Source organism: Cyanistes caeruleus, chromosome 14 (assembly GCF_971803275.1).
Source record: "Cyanistes caeruleus chromosome 14, bCyaCae1.hap1.1, whole genome shotgun sequence".
NCBI lineage: Eukaryota > Metazoa > Chordata > Aves > Passeriformes > Paridae > Cyanistes > Cyanistes caeruleus.
Window position 1 is genome coordinate 7,247,381 of NC_141714.1, and position 21,246 is coordinate 7,268,626.

Below are 21,246 nucleotides of genomic sequence, written 5' to 3' on the forward strand. Positions count from 1 at the left end.
AAAGAAAAAGAAATTTGACATTCCACATTTCCTTGCTCTTTGTCATTATCAAATGGTTGTAACAGTGTTTAAGCAAGCCAGTGTTTTGGTCAGAAATTAAGTACTGCAAAAGTCACTTTTGCTGGGGCTTGGCTTAATACTATAACATTATCAGATACTCTGGTATTATCATTATGGTGATTTTCTAAAATACTGCATTCAAAATATTCCATAAGTAAAATGTGCAGCCTTACCTGCATCGAAAAACTCCCAGGAGATCTTGAAGTGAGAGATCACTTTATCAGTCTTCTCTCTCTAATAGAGTTTGGCAATTTACTGCATGAAGATAATGGTGAACCATTGAGTTTAAATTGAACATCAGCATATTGTGCTTTCATGGAGACTGTTTCATGCTGATCAACACTGAAATGGTGTTGTTAAAAGAAAACATCAAAGAAATGAAAAAAAGAAAAAAATGAACTAAATTCAACACATACTGAGAAGAACAAGAAAAGTCACATCCAGGTCAGTCTGGTATAAAAGTTGCTGTAGCAGAACTAAATGCCAGTGAAAAAACATTGTCCTTGTAGTTGGGTTTACTTAGATTGGTAAAAAAGGCTGTTGTAAGCTGAGTTCTTTGTAGGGAGATGAATCTGAATCCCTTTCACGGTGGGGTTAGTCACCCCTCCTGGTGTGACTGCACACATTTGTCTGGCTCTTGGTGACTGGAGAGGAGCATATGAGAGTCACTGGCTTTTGTGTGAAACTAAAGGTACCTATTGTAGGCAGCTTTGGCTTCTGAACTAGAGACCTTTTGGGAAGGTCACTAAAATCAGCGTGAGTCTGATTCAGTCATGTTTTGGACCACACTAGTAAGCTGTTTTTCCTAGCTAAGGTGCTTTACTTGGGGGAAAGGCATAAATTTCTCTAGCCACCTCTGGAAGAGCAGTTCTGACTGCAGGCCAGGCTGCCTTAGCTTAACAAATTAATTAACTCACTCCTTAAAACTCTTTTGTGTTTTCAGATTCTCCAGTAAATGCATATTTTACACAGCTTCTGCTGTATTTGTGTTAAAAGAGAAGAGAGGAGCGGCTTTCTGTATTTTGTTTTAGGCAGCAGTTTTTCTTTCTCTCTTAATTTTTTATGCATGTGAAAAGTATATTTTTCCACAGACATTTTAATAAGCCTCAGGAGATATTTCTGGGGTTAAAAATATTGGAAAATGTAGTCTTCTCATGGTATTTTGGTTCCAGGATGGTGGAGGCACGAGAAGAAAACAGTGGATATACATTATTTTGGACCCACAAATGGCTCCCTTGAAAATGAATAAGCCTGTGAAAAACACATGTATGCATTTGAATACCAAGGGAGCAATTTTGGGTTGTTTTTTTTTTCATTGTTGTGGTTGTTTTTTCTAATACCACCATATTTGACTTCATTCAGTTTCCTCCATAATGAAAACATAGAGCCCTAAAGTATGTTGGTGATATCTCCACAAATATCAGATACACCAGAAAATCCCTGCTGTCAGGTTGCAATATTCATTCCTTGCTTTTGCTACTTCCATTCTTACACATTTGTACTAAGGTTAGTAAGGAAGAGCCAAGAGCCTCCCAGCTAGGGAGATCAGTTGGCATCTATTCCAGGTGTCTTTAACATGAGTGACACTTTTTGGACTTAGTAATGTCAGGAAAATTAATCCACAAACGCCAGAGGTTTATGTCCAAAAAAGAGACAGAGGAGTCCTTTTTTCTTTATTCAAATAAAGGGAGAGGCCATGGGGCATTCCCCTGGGGTCTCTCAAATTTTTGGAGGGCGCAGCCTCCTTTTTATCCTAATTCTCGTCTGCTTGTCCCTTCTCTCTTTCCCCATAGGCTGAGGTACTTGAGAGGTACAGGCTTCCCTGAGCGCCTGATACCTGGGATACCTTCCCCCCCCACAATGCATAATCCCTTCTTAATTTTTAACTCTTGTGGAATTCATGGTGCTCTTTCAGTGTCTCTTTGATCTTTTAGTGGAATCCATCCCATTGTTTCTGTTGTCTCTCACTGATAGCTGCATCTTATCAGCAGATCCACAGCTTGTTTGTAAAGACAAACCCATCATTTCTCTCAGTATTGAGAAAGGAACTAGGACCATGAGCTGAGAAACAATCCAAGTAGGTTTGAGCAGTGGGCACTGAGCAGTGGTGTGAACTTTACTTGAAGTAAATATGGGACAGTCTTCTCAGGAGGAGAAATGTGTAGTCAGATGGCAGCTGAGGAGAATGTTGGGAGCCATTAAAGTGAAGAAATGAAGCCTGAGTGTGCAAGAAAATATGACAGTCAAAGGGGAGGTTGTGTTGGGAGGACATGGGTGCATATGCCAAATGCAGGTGACGTATTTCATGTTCTCAGATTTATAATGAGCATATTGCAAGAATTGAACCATAGGTTCATACAGGTTGGAAGGATGTTCAAACATGATCTAGTCCAATATGTTGTATCTGGAAATTTTGCTATTCTTAGTACTTCACCATGCATATCCCACTTATATTAATCAGAGAAAAAAGAATCAGAAAAATCAAGTACTCTGTTAATGGGAAGCCCGGCAGAAGCTGAAGGCACTCAGAGGACAAGGCTTCTGCTGACTGTCCTTGTTTTGCTGTTTCCAGTTTCTTCTTATCACTGTGTGGTGCACACTGGAAATGATCAATCAAGGCTCATGAACAGGATCTTTTCATGCTGGCAAGTGAAAAATCAATTTGTGTTCGAAGGTGTAAACAGTAGCATGAGCTTCATTTCCCCGGAGTCAAAATGGATTCCTTGATAAAGGAGATGACAAGGAAAGCTGAGCTCCTGATGTATAAGCACATAGGTGCTCATGCGCAAGGAATGAGTGGACTCCTACATTATTTTACATGATACATGTACCTTTTCAATAAAACAAAGGAAAAAGAGATTACTTGTTGAATGCCAATAGTGCATCAATAAAAGCAGGGGCTTGTTCACAAACAGTGTATACAGATGAAAATGTAGCTGGTCAGTTCTGGCAAAGACATTATTCTGTATTTCTGCTTTATGGCACTACATTTGATTTTCAGAACTATTCTCACAAGTTGGAAGATTGTGTTGCTAACATTTCTGAGAAATGTCTGCTGTTGGATGTAAATTACAGGGAAAAGAGGCTTTATATATTTCTGTGCCATGAAAACAAAATCTGATCTCATGCAGATTATAAATTGTCCAGGATGTAAGAGTACTCAAGGAACTGTAGAATGAATAAATAGAAGGTTAGACCAACATGATTCATCAGATATAGTAACCATTTACCCAATGTCATTTGATCTGTATAAAATTAAAGGCTACTATTCCCTCACACTTAGATTTCTGCCCTCCTTCCCTCCCTTTAAAGTTTAGCACTAAGCCACCCAAGCCATACATTAAACCCTTTAGTTTCACATAATTTAAGCTCTCTCTCTTCTGAGACGGAACAGTGAAGAAAGCTGTAGAATACTAGCTTGTATTAGGTGGAATATTTTGACCATCTGACCTTTCTCTTTTTTTTCTTTTCTTTGTTTTGTTTTGGCTTTTGGTTGTTGTTGTGGGTTTTGGGGTTTTTTGTTTTGTTTTGTTTTGTTTTTTGTTTAGCAAGCACTATTTAAAAGTAAACATGAAGCACTTTAATGCAAAAGAGGCTTGCCAGATTAAAAGGAAATTGGAAGATGAGTTCAGTGTAGCATGTCGCTATTGTGAAAACTTCTTGCTTTGATTGAAGTTTCATTACCTCAGGACTTCTGTCTGCCCCTCATGTAGCATTCACTGTTCTTCAGTTTGGGGTTTGTGAATGCACTGCCAGCCGAGAGAGGAGCTCATGATGTGAGTTGCAACCACTCAGTCTGGCAGAAGCCAAATCCTGGCATCTGTTTTTTTAGTTGAGTAAGACTATGCTGCTCATAAAGGAAGAAAAGCACCAAAAGTGTGCACAAGTGCAAGCTCTGTCCTCCTTTTTAGACTCTGATTAGTGATGAAACCTGAAGAGGAGAGAGGGCATGTAGAATCACATAATGGGTCCTAAAATGTTTGATTTTTATTAGATTAGGAAAATAGTAGTATGGGATGAATGTCCAATCTTGACTAAACTACAGAAGGAACATGGCAGTTTATTAATGGCAATTCTAATAACAATTTGTTATAGCGCTTGCACTTGAGAAAGTGATGAATATTGTATCTGCTCTGTTTCATTCTGTCCCGATGAATCTATGCTTGGATACCATGTGGGCCTGCTCACACTTGTTAGCTGAACGTGAGTGTTTATGGACAATTAAACTTGCAATTTTTAATTCACACTTTGAAAGGTTGAGAAGTTGTTTTTACTTTTTTTCTTCCCCAAGACAGACTAAATTTATAATGCATCTGTGCCTTTCAAGTCTCTTCGAATGTGCAACTGCAGCATGAATTTAGAAAAATGGTCTCATTTTTTTAGAAATCCATTAATAGTAATGTATTGAAAGACTCTTACATTGATCTTCTCTCTGATAGCCATGTTGTAATAATTATTCTTTTAATGTTTGCATCAATCTAACTGTTTTCCTCTTTGTGCTTGCTCCTACTTGGATCTCCCTATATGACAATCACAGCACTTTGACATCTTGCCTTACTTTAATACCAGTGATTCAAAACAAAGCAATGCCAAAGGGAGTAAAAGTTCTGTCAAACCATTAAAATCTTTGCCATTAGCACAAATTGATGCATGAGCATTTAAAGTTATTAGCAAGTGCTGCCAGCAGAAGCTGGTTGCAATTGCATAACATATAGTAGGCTTTATTAAAGTAAAATGGTATGTTTATTTTTATTATCATCATTAGTTCTGAAGTAACATAAACAGGTCTGTGAATTGGGAGACAACTGTGAGAAGAACCAAGAACATACATCCTGTATTAATAGTGAGGGCACAGTCATCACTTTCCTAAACAAAGAAATACACATGATACCTTGGCTAACCAATACAGCTGGTATGTGTAATGGTAGGGAAGGGTGTTAAGTAAAGAGAGTTCTGTACCTCTGCTGCTTTTACTCTTCCCAGTCGGACTCACTCAGCTGGATTTTGGGCTGCTCCTGTTTCTGTGGTGAGAAATTTTGTGGTTGATGTGTTCACTGTAAGCTTATTGGAGGACTGTTTGTTTTGTTTTCTCATATTCCAACATACTAGTTTTTCAATGAAAAAAAATGAAGCATGTATTAGAGATGTGTTCTGTCCCACAGCACAGTGCAGTAACACCCCTGCTTTTGATTAACCATATTCCTCTCTGAATGGGGAGCTGGTATGAGAAATAGAAAAAACAGATGAGCAGAGAAATCAAAAGTATTGAGAGAGAAAAACGTAATTTAAGTGAAAAGTAGGGAGATGAAGGAAGTCCCATCAAGTCCATGTCCTGTGGTGTAAAGATGGACTGCATGTCTCTTGCAGTTCATGCTGGCCACTCAATGGCAGCTCTCAGCCACATTTGTTAGGTAATTTAAGCTGAGTAGAAACTGGGGACAAAAGGTAAGGTTCTTTTTTTGGTTCTTTGACAGTTGTAAGGTGATACTATCCAAAATAATAGTCTATAAAAATCACTAATACTCCTGTGGTGTAGTCATATTCACTTGGGTAATCCTTTACCATGATATTGATGAACTGTTGGGAATTCTGAGAACAGTGATGAAACAAGCCAAAGGGGAGGAAAATCTTATTTATCAGGGAAGAAGGTAAAATTTGAACATATAGCATTTGAGAAAAGTAGAGTATAATTCTGCATATATATAATGTCTGTGTATGGTGTAAATGGGAAGTAATGAATTACTTCTAGTAGTGGGGAGAGCTCTACAGAAAAGCTGAAGTGACAAAACAAAATTTTGTTAAACCATTATAAAGAACACACCAAGTAGTTTATAACACTCCATATTTTATAAAGGGAAGGAATGGGAGACCGATTTCCCTACAGTTTTCAGGCCAGACTAGCCATAGTACTAGAAGATAGGGGGAAAATCTGCTACATTAGCAGAGCATGAGCTTGGTGATCGAAGAGGTCTCCGTGGTCTTTGGCTTCTGTAGCGATGTGGATTTATTCTTGAAGCTCATTTCAGTGGTGGCTGAAATGCAGGCAAGAAGGCCATGGTCAGTGCTTTTGGTCAAGCTCTATAGCAGATTAGGATGACAGGGGTTAAGTGTAGTCATGACTGTCTTTCACCAAACTAGTTACTAAGGGCAATAAGGTAGAAGAATCAGTCAGAAAAGTCTCTCTGAATATTTATGGCACAAAGGACTTACCTGTTCTTTGGTACCTTCCTGAATATTGTCTCTTCCTCTCCTGCTTTACCCCGTGATAAGAGCCCACCACAGCTATCTACAGTAGTGGCTGTACATACAGGTCACATCTGCCTGTTGTTTCTGTAATTGTTCACAGTATTTAAAGGTTTTGTGCTCTTTCATATCCTTAGAATGGGTGATTGTGGCAAATGCTGTAAGTACCACTTAACAAGTATTTTCAACTGGAATATATTAGCAGCATCACTGTGTGTGTGCATGGGTGTGAATGGGTGCAGAGATAATCCCCTTAGAAACTGAATTTTTCTAAGGGGAGAAGGATCAGGCCTCTCCAGGTGGATACCTGTGTGCTGTGCCGGCTGCAGAGGACACTGAAACTGCAACAGGCTGATGGAATGAGGGACAACAAAATCAGCCTTATAGTCCAGCCAGTATTTTTCTACAGTATATATTTAAGTTTTAAGAGCTGTCAGGGCTGTTGACCTGTTAAGCTGTAGGATAAGATAGTTGATGACAACAGCTTTCTCCTGTTATCACCTCTGTCCTTTGCTTGCACATTAACTGTGGCAAGTTAAACCTCGCCCTGTCTCTGAAAGCTGCCAATGGAGGAACAGTGGGATCTTCTTCAATTACAGAAGTTTCAGGCAATTCCACTGCCAGTTCTCAACTGTGAGGAAATCAGAGTACTTTATTGCTTCAAAAGTGTCGTTAGGAACACAAAGCAGCGTGGAGAAAACCCCAACTTTTAACAAAATGGGCTAAAAAAAAATCCTGCTAATGATTTATGTTGATCTGAACTGGAAAATTTGGTAGGCAGCAAGTTTGGATGCAGCAGTCTTCAAACAAAGGCAGTTGCTTGTTAGCTGCTCACCTGTGTGGTTGAACTTTGCATCCAGCACCTGACTAAACATTTCTTTTTTCTCTTTAAACCTAGGTTGCCCTTCCCAATGATTCCAGCTGTGTGGAAGAAATACTGCGAGTAAGTAATACCCTTTGCTTTTTTATCTTCTGTATAATTGTAGTGCTGTTTTTTTCATTCTCCAAGGAGAGGGTTTATAGGGCTGTCTTTAACACTGTAGTTGAATAATAACATTTCAGTGGGTTTGTATGAAAAGACACAGGCAGGGTGTAGGCCCAGGATGCTCCTTAGTGAGATCATTTCACCTAATACTCTGCATCTGCCAGCTTGTTTCAGTCAGGATTTACACATGTTCCTGTCCTTTTCAAGCTCAGTTTTGTTAAGGACTTACAGACATGTTTTTTCTGTGATCTTTGGTCAGTGGTTGAATACAGAAAATTGCCACTCCAAACTGAGAATGGCTTAATTGCAAGAAGATCGTGTAGTAAGAAAAAGGGAGTGTGCACAAGTTGTATGCCCTACTCTTAAGTGTAAGATGGGCTTTTCCTCAGACACCCCAACTCTGGAGTTCCCCTGTTGGCAGTGAGATTTGCCTAGGGGCAGTTTTGCAACCCACCAGTCCCTCACTCAGATTTAGGTTTTTGTTCTCATGGGTTGAGCTTCCCATCTGTTAGATGTACCTCCCTGGGACTGCTAGTCAACCAGTTAGTTTTCAGTGTAGAAGGGATAAAATTTCAGTGGGAATTTGTTACAATCATGTCCTTGTTACTAGGAGGTAGTGCTGCAGACTTACCCAGACCTGAAATCATGTGTAACAGTCATGCCAGCTTGTTTGCAAAGACTTACTCTTGCTTATAAAATAAAATAAGCTTCTCACTATTCATTGCAATTCAGAGTTAAATAGCTTGTAAAACTTGCTCCTGGTTTGTGTACACACATTATCTTGGGCTGCTCTAGGTGCCCTTATGGCTTGTCAGTGTTGCTGCAGAAGTGTGTTGAGGCAGTGGGCAGGTGTGCTCATGCAGACCTGCAGTAAGGGACAAGATCTTGCATGAGCACCCAGGAGTAATGAATGCAAGGAAATAAATAATATTTACTTTCAACCTTCAAAGTAAGTGGAGGTTTATTACCTATAGAACACTAAGGGAAGGGAGCAAAAGCAAAGGAAATGTTGAAAGGCTGTGTGAAATACTTGGTACATTTTAAATGTCCTCTTCACTTCTTTACATATTTTAATTAGGTTCATTTCTATATTTGGAATGAATGACTTGATGGCTGAGCAAAGCAGTTGTTTTTAGTAAACAGCATCAAAAGAAATTGTGATGGAATGAATTTCAGGATCAGCCATCCAGCTGATACTTTTAATGTGGGAACAGTGCATATAAATCACAGGAAGAAGAAATGTCTTTTTTTAAATCAAGATGGTGACCCTATTTCCTACACCATGACTGTAATCTGAGTCAACAAACAAGCACAATATTCTGGGCTTCCTTCTGATACCTGTTGAGATTGGAGCAGGACTTTCTGTAGCCTTTAGAGAATGGGGATGAACTGCAGAGTCCCTGCTCCTGCCACTGATAGGCCATTGAGCTTGGGGGCACTCGTGGGGTGGACAGAGCAGGGACTTAGCAGGACTCCATGTCTCTGGGGATCTGTCTCACAAGGACATGTAATGGGCATGTGAAGAAGGAATAAAAATCAGCAGATCTTTCTGGACTACAGCTGCAGGTTCCCAGAGGCACCCCTCATGCCCATGCTGGAGAAACCTGTCTACCTTAGCCACTGGCATGGCCAGAAGCACCTGGAGCACATGACACCAGATACATGACAGCAGATACAGTCTTGGCACCTGGACCTCAGCCATGGTTACCTCAGAGTGCGCCCCTTCATATGTACGAGGCTGGTTTGGTACTTCTTCACAAGGGCTCTGTGCCCTCAGTGTGGCATTGGGTTTTCTGGGCACCCACAGGCTGCCTTCAGCCTTTTTTAACCTGCCTGCACTGGGCTGCACAGCCCTGCCTGTGTGAGCACAGCAACCACAGAGCTGTTTTGGGACTGCCCAGAAAAGACCCAGCAGACCCTAGCGCCAGCTGGATGCCCTCATGACAGTGGCTCAGGATTCCAACCACATGTGGTACTGAAGCACACCTGGCACTAGAAGTACCTGGGTTTGTGTTTTACTTTGTTCTTCTTAAATTTATGCTGCAGAACAAGCTAGCAGAAAACGTGTTTTGGCTGCATGCAGGGTATCATATTCTACTTGACAGGCAATGGAGAGAAAATAAGCAAGAGAGTGTGATGCCCAGCAGCGGTCAAAATCCAGTCTTTGGGCTCCCCATGGAAATGCCATATCAGAAGATTAAGGCTGGCTGCTCCACATGAATGAGCCTTGGTTTCAGCAGAAATTTGCACTTTGAGAACATGGATTAAGTTTCCAGCCCTGACAGGTACTTTTTGGCCTTTCAGGGCCATTTACATAGGCTGTGATGAACTTTTGGGAGCTTGGGTCTTAGCTCCCTCATGGCAGCTTCTCTCAGTAAAAACACCAGGTTATTCACATTTCTGTCCTGTCAGGGAGTTACAGAGGTAGAGACAAAGGATTCTAAGACAGTCAAGCCCCAAAGGCAGACAATTGGGCTGTAATTGTGTATTTTGCCAGCCTGGCAATCCCTGGCAGTTTCTGCTCTGGGCTGTGTCTGCTGCCAAGCTGTGCTCCCCAAAGAGCTGGGGAAGGGTGCTCTGCCTGGCACCTACCCATGGAGCAATGCATACCTTGAAGTTTGCATTTCTTTCTGGTTATGATTTGTTTTGGTTTTTTTAAATTGGAGAATTAAGTGATTTAATTCAGCTCCATCCCTCAGACACAATAAATCTCAAGGGTTTCTTTGCTAGACAAGGAAGAGGTACTCCTGCAACGATCTGTGACCTCTGATTTTACACAACTCTTTTTTCAAACTGAACTTGATTAATGGTTTCTGTAATTGTAGAGGTTTGTAATTCCTAATCTGTCTTCTTATTTCTTTATTTTTTTCCATATTGGAGGAAAAGGTTTAATTTAATTTATATTCTAAAATTTTCAACTGAGTGAGGGGAAGGTTCTTGACTCCATTCAGACCCCTGAGTCTTCAGAGACAAAATTTCACAGTCCTTTAGATTTCCTGAAACATTTAACTACTTATGTCATCTTGTGTAAATGCTTTAAGGACTGCTCCCAATACTACAGCCAAAAGTTAATAATGGCAGACCAGTCTTCTGTTGATTTTACTTTTACAACCATGATGGCTGAGAAGGTTGTGAAAAATAACAATTATCATCATCATTCTCATCATCTCTTAGACAACTAATGCCAAAGAGTAATGATAGTACAGATTTCATTTTGTACAGGTTGCTAATACCAAATTGAAAGATAAAGGCAAATACCTGGTGGTCTACACTTTCTTCTGTTTCAAAATATGTTTGGGGGTTTTTTTTCCAACCAATGGTTTTGGAAGTGTGGATATGTGCTGGTTTTGCATTAATTGACATTTGGTGAGAAAGGAAGAATCCACCCACGGAAATGATTTTCCTGAGAGGGGTTGCTAAGAGCTTCCTCCGTTCCTTGCAAAAACCAATAGCTGGCTAGCTCTGAGAACTGACAACCTATTAAACTGTTAGAAGCTAGGTCCGCCTCAGTGAGATTCACATTTTAAAGACAGGCAAGGCCGGGAAATGTTTCTCTTGGCTTCTGGCTTTTGAAGAGGTGACGGGGTGCTGGTGGGACCCGCCCCGTGTGGCCTGCGCGGCCGGGCTGGGCCGGCCCCACGGGCCCGGCCGAGATTTTCTGCTCCCTGAGGGGCTGTGGGCGGGCTGCCGAGCCCCTCAGCGGGGAGTGCACCGGGCCCCGTCCTGACGGGCGGCTGGGGCCCCTTCGCTGCGGGGCCGGGCCCCTTCTCGGCAGAGCCCGCCGGTCCTTTTTCCTGCAGCACTGCCGGGCCGTGCCAGCCGGGGGCTGCATCGGCGCTGGGAGCGGCCCCGAGGCCAGGAGCGGCCGGGGGCGGGACTGCAGGGCTGAAAAATCAACGCAACCAGAACAGCAGCGTCCGGCCGTGGCTGCTTCAGCGTGGCTCGCAATGAACTTTGTTTGTTTAGCCGCTTTTAGCCAGCCATGGTGCGGACAGAAGGACAGAAACGGCAGCAGCAGCTCTGCTTGTTTTCGGCGCTCCGCATGAAGAAAAGCGCAGAGTGAAGCCGGCGGGCGGCACGGCTCACACGGTGTGGGCAGAGACCCCGTGAGCAGCAGCCAGAGGCACGGCAAGCGATCTCCTTGATGCACAGCCCGCATGAGATCAACTTTTCAGTGCCGCAGAACTCCGTAAAAACTGCTTCAGTTGATAAAGCTCGAGAACAAACGAACCTACGAACACCAATTCTCTCCCGAATCAGGAAGAGGAAAGGGTGAAGACACGTGAGGAAAACAACATGGGACACAGAGGTCAGAAGGAGTCAAATTCTAGTTAGGAGGGGATTGAGGAGATGCCTTGGTCTTTGGCTGAAATTCACTTTGTAAGGCTATGGTGAAGATACATGTTTGATATATCAGACTTTGTTTTTCCCCTGTAATTCATGAAGCACGTGGGGGGATGCAGCATTTACCCGCAGCCCGTGAGAAAAGGGCACTCGTGCTGGAGCGTGTGGATGCTGAAAAGCTGTAATCTAATGAGAAGCTTGAACAGAGAGAGAGATGAGAAACTCTGCTCCAGAGATAGAAGAAGAGCTTCTGTTCCCAGAGATAAAAGAAGAGAACTTTTGGGGGTTTTTATGCCAGAACAGCTCATCCTTAAAATAGTACCCCATAAGTTGACATGGCCCATGAAAGCAGCTGTGGGAAAGCTGCAAGGCATGGGAGGGACTTTCACACTGCAAACAGATTTTCCTTTCCTGGGCAGATGATTCGCTGTGACATTGAAGCCATGAGAGAACTGTTTCTTGTGGAGAAGTCTCCATGGCATGGCGAGAGAAACTCCTCTCCCTACAAGAGCTGATGAAAGACTGTTGTAGAGGTGGTAACTGATTGAAGATCCCAGGTTTTGTCTCTATATTGTCAGTTGACAAAGAAAAGAAGTTGTGGAGAGGGACGGAGAAGTGTTCTGAAGGTTTTATTCTGATCGTTATTATTCTTTTAGTTCTGTTAATAAAGTTTTCTTTATACCTTTTAAGCTTTGAGCCTCCTTTGCCTTCCTCCTAATTCATATCTTAAAGCAGGAAATGAGTAAATAATTCTGGTAGGTGCACTGGTGATTTTAGCCAGCGCTAAACTTGCTACATTATTTAGTGCATTTGCCAGGAAGCTCAAATTGGCAAACCTAAACTACTACAGGATAATATGGAAGACATGCAATTAAAAGTATGCGTGTGTAATTCCCATTTTATTAATATGGATTTAAATTAAGTTGTCACTTGCTTTGTGCACCCATTGAAAAATTAGTTCAAAATGTTGTGATTCAAAGTGCAGATGCGGCAGGAGAGCTGACATTTAAAACTAGCCTCCAAAGCTGTTACTTGTGCCACTTGTACCAGTGCTTTACATCAGTGTGCCTTGCTGTCGCTGCATGTGATCTGAACCGTGTGAGGTGTGTTGGTGACACTGAGGGTGACACTGGGCAGTGATCCTTTTTGTGTCTGTGGAGAGCACAGAAGGCACCTTCCTTAACCTTGGTTTACCCCTGGCTAAAGAGTTGATAAGTGCACAACACTGCATGGGAGAGAAAGGAAACTTTTTTAACTACATGTTCTGGAGGACTCAAGAGTGTAAATTGGAAGTTTGGGGTGTGTGTTCAGGCAATCAGTTGGACATAATCCGGCAGCAGCAAAGCCCCAGTCTGTGCACTGCAGCTTTCGTGGCTGTAACGTAACCACCTGGGCAGGCACTGCTGTCTGTAAATCTGTCCTGCTTTAGAGGAACAAAAGAACTCTTGTATGTGCATATTCACTGTAGGAAGGCATCAAGTAACTAGATGGATTTCTGATGGTATTTGGACAGCTGTGATACTAATTAGAAGCTTTCTAGTATGGAAGCACAACAGATCCCAAATATAGTTCAGATTGTAATAAGTGTAAAAATGACTGGAGTTAAATGAGTAAAGTCTGTAATTTGTATGGGTGTCTTCTGATGACTACCTCCTGTCTAATGACATGGGAGAATATGTAAATTGATCAGCAGGTGAAAATGCCCTTGACTCTGCAAATTATGTGTAGGATTACCTTCCTCATGTCAATTGAAAGCACTGACGGATTTAATGTCTCACCCACAGCTGCAGTGAGCTGTTCACATAGCAAATTTAGACTGTAACAGATATAGCCCATTATTTGCCCCTCAGTAATTGTTTTCTCTTCTAAAATACAAACAACATTGAAGAATGATGCTAAACCTAATTATAATAATTGTAATTTGAAAAATACAGGTATGCCATCCAGTGTGGTTACAAATGCGCTTAGTAGCTGACGGGTAGTTTAAATGTTCATGTGGAGTTTGGGGGCTTGCTGGGGAGGACATGATGTGAATTTAAAATGATCATCCAGACATCATTGGACAAGTGAATAACAAGCTGACTGGCCTAGTAAATCATGTGAACCTGTCAAATGTGGGAACACGTTGGGGAGGCGATGATGTCAAGTAACAGTAACATAGCAACCTGGCATTTAGCTGTCCAGAGAATGAGTAAGAGTAGCCACTTATAAATAGCTGAGTAAATAAATGAATCCCTATGCATCTTAGGTGTGCTATAAAAATAGCCCAGCACCATATGTTTTGTGTTAAGCTGCTTCTTTCTCCTGGATAAGGTGATTTATTATTTCTATTGAAATGAAAAAATTGATTGAAAAGCTAACCCACATGTAAATGTGGCACTGTGGCCTTTGTCCCTGCTCTGGCGTGCAGCCTTTGAAAGCATGCAAGGAACGGGTAATAGCCTGCTTTGAGAGTTGTTTTTTTTCCTTCAGACTTTGCTTATGTACATGAAGATTTGGATGGATAAAAATAATTTCTTAGCAATTTCTAAGCCATTGCATTTTCAAGCTTTTAATCAGCATTTTCTCAATGGAGGCAGAACCAGTTTCTGCTCTCACATAATATAAATCAAGGGGTAATTCCACTGACCTCTGATCTCATTTGAGTTCATTGGATTTTTCTTCCTCCCACACTGGTATAAATTGGTAGCAGCTCCACTGACGTTGCTGATGCTTTTATAAAATTAAAAGGAGTTACCTCTGTATTACTTTAAGTATACATAATAACCAGAGACCAGTTCTTTGCTCTGATGACTCTCTAGGTGTGGTCTCACTCCAGAAGATGGAAATGCTGAATATTTCCTTGAGAACAGCTCCTTCCTAGTTTGGTAGGTAATCAGTTCAATTCTGCTCTCAGAATCACCACAAACATTATCGCCACATGCATTCAGCAACAATTCCAGGAAGGTCAAAAGAAGCCTTTTCCCAGCATTTTGTGCACTGTCCAGTATACACACAGGAAGGGTGAGATCAACAGTTGGAGTCATTTGAGGACAGCCTGGTGTAAGCTTGGCATGCAGAAGGCTCTTTGGAAACTGGAAAAGGCAGTCTTAGGTCTTCCCAGCCTAGAGCACACCCTTGGCCCCTGTGTGCTACACCTGACAGTGGCAGAACAGGATTATGCAATTTTTTGGCCATTTACCCTTACAGTGACAACATTATGGTGGCACCCATGAGAAAAGCACCTCAGGAGCACTATCCCAAAGCTGCCTGCATTGAGGGTGCATCATGTCTAAAGCTCAAAGCTAACTTCAGGCTGGCAGAGTGGGAAGCTGGCGAGTCAATGCCAAGTGTTTGGCTGAGGCGGTTGTTTTGTGAGTCCCTGTTGCACAGCTGGCATGGCACAGGTTGCATGTGAGGGGAGTGATGCACTTGTATCTGTAGGTCTGTAGTATAAATCTGCTTTGTGCTGTCAGCTGAAGGCAAGGCAGACTGCATGCTGCTGGGGAGGTGACAGGGAGGAAAGGTTGACTGTCTGATCTGACAAATGTGTGTGGGTGTGCAGAGTTTCCTGTATTCGAAAGCTGGTGTTCTGCACCTGCCAGTTACAGGGATAAATGCCTCTTCAAGATGTAATGCAGCAAAAGATTAGACCTTTGTCAGGACAGACAAGCAAGGTCTGATTTCAGCTTGCAGGCACATTTATCAAATAAAAGTTTTATTTTCATAGAAGTATTAAATAAATTATTTAGCAAAGAAATTTGAAATGTAAAATCTGATCATTCTGTGTGTCTATTGCAGCCTGTCTACACTGTAACAATAAAAAAGATTACAAAAAGTAATCAGGAAAAGATAGAGAGATTGCTATGTGCCTATTTAAAACTCACTATTCAATATTGGTTTCTTATCTCCTTTACCATAATATTTTAACACATACTTCGGTACTGCCAAATTGAAATATTGCCGATTTCAGTAGTATGATATAATTCTGCCATCATTGCCAGATTTACCATTGCTACAAAAATTGCCATAAAATGATCTGACATCACAAGAGTTTGGACATGTACTGCTGCTCCTGAAGAGAAACAAAGTACTCTAATGATAAATGATAAGTGAATGATTGCCAGTGAAGGAGTGAAGTTTGTTTTCCAAGCTCTTCAGCATCTCTTTTGCACCAAAACAACCATTTTTAGTTTCTCTCCCTCATTGAAAATCAGCTCCGAAACAATCTACTATGTAGATCTACTATTGCAATGTTACATGCTCAGCATCCTCACTCTGATTAAGTACTCTGTTATGATAAAAATAATTATTTCTTATGCGATTATACAAAGTAATTGTTTTACAGCCAGTTCAAACAAGAAAGTAATTGAAGCAAAGTTATTCTCTTAAAGGAAAAGAAAGTAAGTTTTGCAGCTCTTGTGGAAGATCAGATGCACTTTCTACAGAACTTAAAAACACTGGTTATTTAATATACTACTTTTTTCAAATACCACTAAGTTTTGCAGTTCTAGAAATAAGTGAAAGAGACCAAAAAAAAAAAAAATGTGGGAAAACAATTTGGTGGAGTCTTGTAGTTGAGTGGAGAATGTCATAAAACTGAGATTCCTACTGCCAATTTGGAGACCCATGGGACCTGAATTCCCATCATTTTTATCCTTGTATATAAAGAGTAACTCCCTTATCTTGGAGTGAAAGTGCGAAAGAAAACAGACCCAAGGAATCTGGCATGTCAGATCAACTCTGACCTTTTGTATGCTCCCATGAAAAGAAAAAAGGCCCCAAGTGCTGAACTGGATGGAAAATTTTAAACACTACTGTAGTGTTACAGTGTTTAGCTCCAGCTGTACCAGGTATCCTCTCCTAAGGACCTTGTGGGCTGCATGAGTTTATGTTGTATAAAAACATGATTAAGAATGCCAGAGCCTGTTGTGTATCTGTCCTGCTGCTGATTCCAAACTGACAGTCTGCAGTGTGGCTAAACAGAAGAGCCATCTGAAGCTCTCATACTCCACTTACATAGCTTACTGACAGGGCATTAAGCAAAAAAATCTAGTCCTATTTTGAGATACACATAGTAGAATATTTCTCTGGTCTCAGATTAATCATTTTTGTTATTTCATCTTGTCCTGTCTAAGTGAAACCTGTTAAATATGGGCACTGAATGTTTAAACTGCTAGCAGTGTTACCTTTCATTTAAATAGATTAATAATGTGTACTATACATAACAAATTGCTTTCAGCACAGAGTGAAGACATTGAAAACATATTAAAATTGTGTTAGGCTTTCTGAAATGAATGTATGCTTTAGAAAAAAATTTGGTTTGAAATGCCTATAACGACTTTTGTGGCTCTTTCTCGCACAAATGGGAAAAGCTCCATTTTTGTAGCTCTGAGGGCAAGTGTTGCATGGTTTATATCCTGGTAGAAAGCTTCCCCATAAGTCAGCACTGCTGAGGGGGCTCATGGGTTCCATGAAAAATAAGTTAGCCTAATCACAATTAGTCAAGGGAAGCAGACTAGGAAAAGGCTAGGACACTTGCAGTGTCCAAGGGAAGACTGGTCCAAGAGATGTAACTAAACAAACCTACAGAAACAGTTTCAAGAGCTTACATTTTTAAAATTCTCTGAAGTTTCTGACCATGACAGTCAAAAAATAGTTGATGGTTAAAAGAAACATATGTAAGGAAAGCACTAGAGAAATTAAAGTGATGGATCAAAAAGATGCCAGGTACTTGAGGCATGCTCAGTTTCACCCCTTATGCTTTATCTATACTTGCATGTTGCAGCCTTTGATGCTTCAGTGCTTTGAGGTCCTTCAAGAAAAGTAAAGAGAACAGGACAAAGTTGACACCTGGAGGAAACCTGAAGCAACCTGAAGTTTCAGCTTTGAATCTCATTGTTTGGCTTGGAGGAGATGGGTGGAAGTGTGTTGTTACATCAGATACCAGGAATGCTTGTTGCCATTTTCATAATGCACTGCAGTCTGAGTTTAACTGAAGCCAATCCTAATTTCTTCTTAAAGCAAGAATACAGATGCCAACTGATGTATGGACCAAAACTTATTTTATTTCCTCCTGAGAGACCCCTTGCAGGTGGACTTTTCCTTGGGAAGAGTCATGTGGTGACACATAGTCAGATTTGCCAGCCCCCATGAGGTTTGTGGAAGCAGCCTGATGTGGTCAGTCAGTCTTGTGGTCATCATCTGTCTTAAGTTTAAGTTGTTCCACATTCTACAGTGAAAATAGTTCTGGAAGCTGCCTTTTGGGGAGGAAAATTCATGTCTTTGCTGTGTGTCATTGGTTTGTCATGCACCATAGTCAGCAGAGCTCTTTCTGGAGGTGTCTTCCTTTTCACCTGTGGAGATTGTTCCAGCTGTCAGTCTTCAGAATACACCACTTTGAATCTGCCAGTGAAAGACTGGTATGGTTCATTTTCTCATGTCTTGGAATACCCTCTCAATAAATGCTTGAATATGTAGACTCAGATAAAGCCTTTATCCTATAAATCCTATCTTTAATCTTCCCGAATAACCTTGAGATGCTCCTTTGCTCTACTGTGTCTCCTTCTGTGAAATGGTGAACCAGAACCTCACCCACACTGCAGTTGTTGAAAGTTAAATTAGTTGTTAGCAAAATGCATTGATGTCCTCAGCTGGAATTATTGGTATGATGATTGGGCAAAAGCAAGGCTCTATCAGATATTTAAAATTATGCTACATACTGTGGCTTATCTGAATTTCTAACATTTCTTTAAAGAAAGTGTGTCATTGAATTTAATGTTCTGAGAAACCTTATGAACTTCCAGTCTATTTTAGCTGTACATTTCAAATTACACTTATAATTGTGTTTTTATTGAATATGTAAGTTCCTTTCAATTTCCTGTTATATACTACATGGGTTTTAATATACATTTGAGAAGAATGCGAACTATGCATACATAGGTGGCACTTTTGAGTGTTTTCAAATTATCACAGTAAAATTGTCATATTTGTTTAATTAGCAAGTAGATCCTGTCACACTGATTTGTCAGTGGTGTAACTATTTTTTGGATAGCTGAAAAATCTGACCAGAATAGTTTTTTCATTTTCCTTTTTGTTTTTCTTCTCAAGGAATTTCTCACATCTCTTTTGATGTAAAAGCAGTCATACAGGCACCCAGCCTTGCAGAAGTCAGCTGAAGAAAATGTCAGGCTCTAGCATTAGAATGAAGATGATTTTATTAGGCCTTGAGGTGTTTGTTAACATTGTTCAGAGGCAGCAGAGAAAAGCTGTCTCCAAACAAGAATCTGAAGGTCTGACCCAAGTGCCCAGGTTTATTTTTTCAACATTCTGCATACCCTACGTATTCTACCTGCTGCAGGTGTTACTGTATAGCCTTCCAGAGCTCCTGAGGCCAGGGTTCTAGTGTGGCTGTCCTTAGAAACCTGTTATCAACACTTTTCAGCTCTTGTTTTAAATGTTTTCTCTATTCCAAAATTTCTGTTCAATGTGTAAGTAAATATTGTTGGGGTAGGTGGAAATACTTACTAGTATATATATGTAATACTTTACAGGGTGAAACGGGAGCAACACGAATCCACAAGGCATAGGGGAATGTCATGGGTGGTTAACGGAAAAGAAAAATGGGAAGAGTTGTACTCATTGTATTTGCTGTGAGTTGATTGAGTGGTTTAAAGTGTGGACCAAATTTCAGCTCTGGAGCCAAGCTGAAAACTGGCAGGTGCTAATATTTTGTGTTTGAGATCTTCTCATGGCATTTATTGCACAAGCATTGAGTGTTAAAAGCCCCTTTGGGCTTTGTAGTGCATTAATTTCTTTGCCATGAGTATATCCTACTAAAGAAAATATTGTACCAAGGTACAGTAACCTTTAAAAATACTCTTCTGAGCCTCAGGATAAAAACACTTCATGTTTGGTTTGTAGGCACATTCCCAGTAGTGACTTTTTTTTTTTTTTTTTTTAAGATCAATCCAATTAATCTCTTCTCAGTTATTCCAGTATTTTATAATTTCTAACCTCTTGAGTCCCTAATCTTTTCAACAAGATGTCTGAACTGCCAGTTTATCTGAAAAAGTAATGTTATACCAATCAAATCAAAACTGGTGCTCAAAATTTTTTTGAAGAGCAGCCCCTTGTCATTCCTGAGTTCAGACAAAAACAAAGAACATAGCTTCAGCTGTGAGGTGTTCACTGGAGGCTTCTTTCCATGAAAATAGTTATCACTCCTTTTCCTTGGCAACTGAGTCATTGTTTCTTTTAAAAGAGGTTGGCATGATCTCCTCCTTACCATTTTTCTTAATATAAGTGTAAACTACAAGAAAGCCATCATGTTTGAAAGGATACAGGAACCCCAAGGAATGTTGCACTAACTGCTTGTGTTCTTTGAAAAGCCTTAGACTGGGAATTTGACTAAATGTATCATTCTGTCTACTTTGCAGCAGCATTGCCATTTTCTAGCATCTTTCACTTATAAGTTACCCATCAAAAAGAATGCCATGTTATTGCATCCAGCCTTTGTATCTCTCCAGCAAACAGAACAACTGCTTTTGGTAGTTTCTGGAACATAATAATACACTGCACGTTGTATTTTAAAAACAAAACAAAACATCCTTTGGCATGTTTACTCCAGTTCATCTTTGCTTGGTAACTGGTAGTTATCAGTGTTTGATACCAGTTGGAGCTGTGACTTGCTCCCACTGCTTGGAGATAACTCAGCAGCCACGGGTCTGCTGGGTGGTCTTTTATGGGCTTAATCCAAGTATGTTCCAAATTGCTCATGTGATCCCTGATAAACTATTACTAATGAACAGTTTGCTATTCCTTTTGGGCCATCTAGAAGCAAAAAAGACAATACATGTCATTGTCTAGTAATGTAGAGATCCAATCTTTAAATGGTGGAGCACTGGATGTACAGCATTTTAGTAGTGTGGCTTTTGTGCCCTATTCATTGATTTTCCTGTGGGAAAAGAAGTTGTGCTTTGAGACAGGAGGGTTACAGACTTTGCCCTTTTTCAGCCCAGTTTTTAGGAGTTAGTTTGTTTCATTGTAGTTTTTTGTCCGAAGTTTTTAAAAAAAGGCAGACACAGTGGAGGCTCTATCAATGTGGTGCACAGTCAGAACACACTGATTTCAGACACTAGGTTTGCTCTGTGTGGGACCAGGCATCCTCAGTTGTCATATATCTTGGTCGCAGTCCTGAGTATTTAACATTACCAGACTCCAACTAGCTTTATAAGAAAGAACATGCTGGGAAATGAGAAATCAAATGTATGCAACAGTGGGAATTTGTCTACCAGAAATACTCTGAAGCCTCTGTACCTTAAAGGAGATCAAAAAAGACCTCAGCATATTTTGGCTTTGGTTTTCTTTACTGTTTAAGCCAGCTTATTTGGATCAGGCTGACATGCCAAAAAAGTATTTGTTGAATCGAAACATCTTCTATAACATACATCCATTTTTTCTAAACCTGTTAGCTTAGCAGGAGTGGATCAAAGGGGAGTGTTGGCATGATTTACAGGACACACAGATGCAGGAAGAGACCCACTTCAAGGTGTAAGTGAGGAGAAGGAAATTCAGACTGAAATGTTTGTTCTTTTCTAAAGGCTAAAAGTACTATAATAAATGCCAGGTTGCAT

General features: G+C 40.7%; 1 protein-coding gene across 8 annotated transcripts in view; it reads left to right on the plus strand.

Annotated features, from left to right (window-relative positions):
- Positions 1–21,246, plus strand: part of AFF2 (ALF transcription elongation factor 2) — a 335,651-nt gene that overhangs the window by 175,404 nt on the left and 139,001 nt on the right. For all 8 annotated transcript variants that reach the window (XM_086850057.1, XM_086850055.1, XM_086850056.1 and 5 more), the window contains exon 4: positions 7,202–7,246. In XM_086850057.1, coding sequence (XP_086706183.1) covers positions 7,202–7,246 — 45 coding nt within the window. The remainder of the gene's footprint in view (positions 1–7,201; positions 7,247–21,246) is intronic.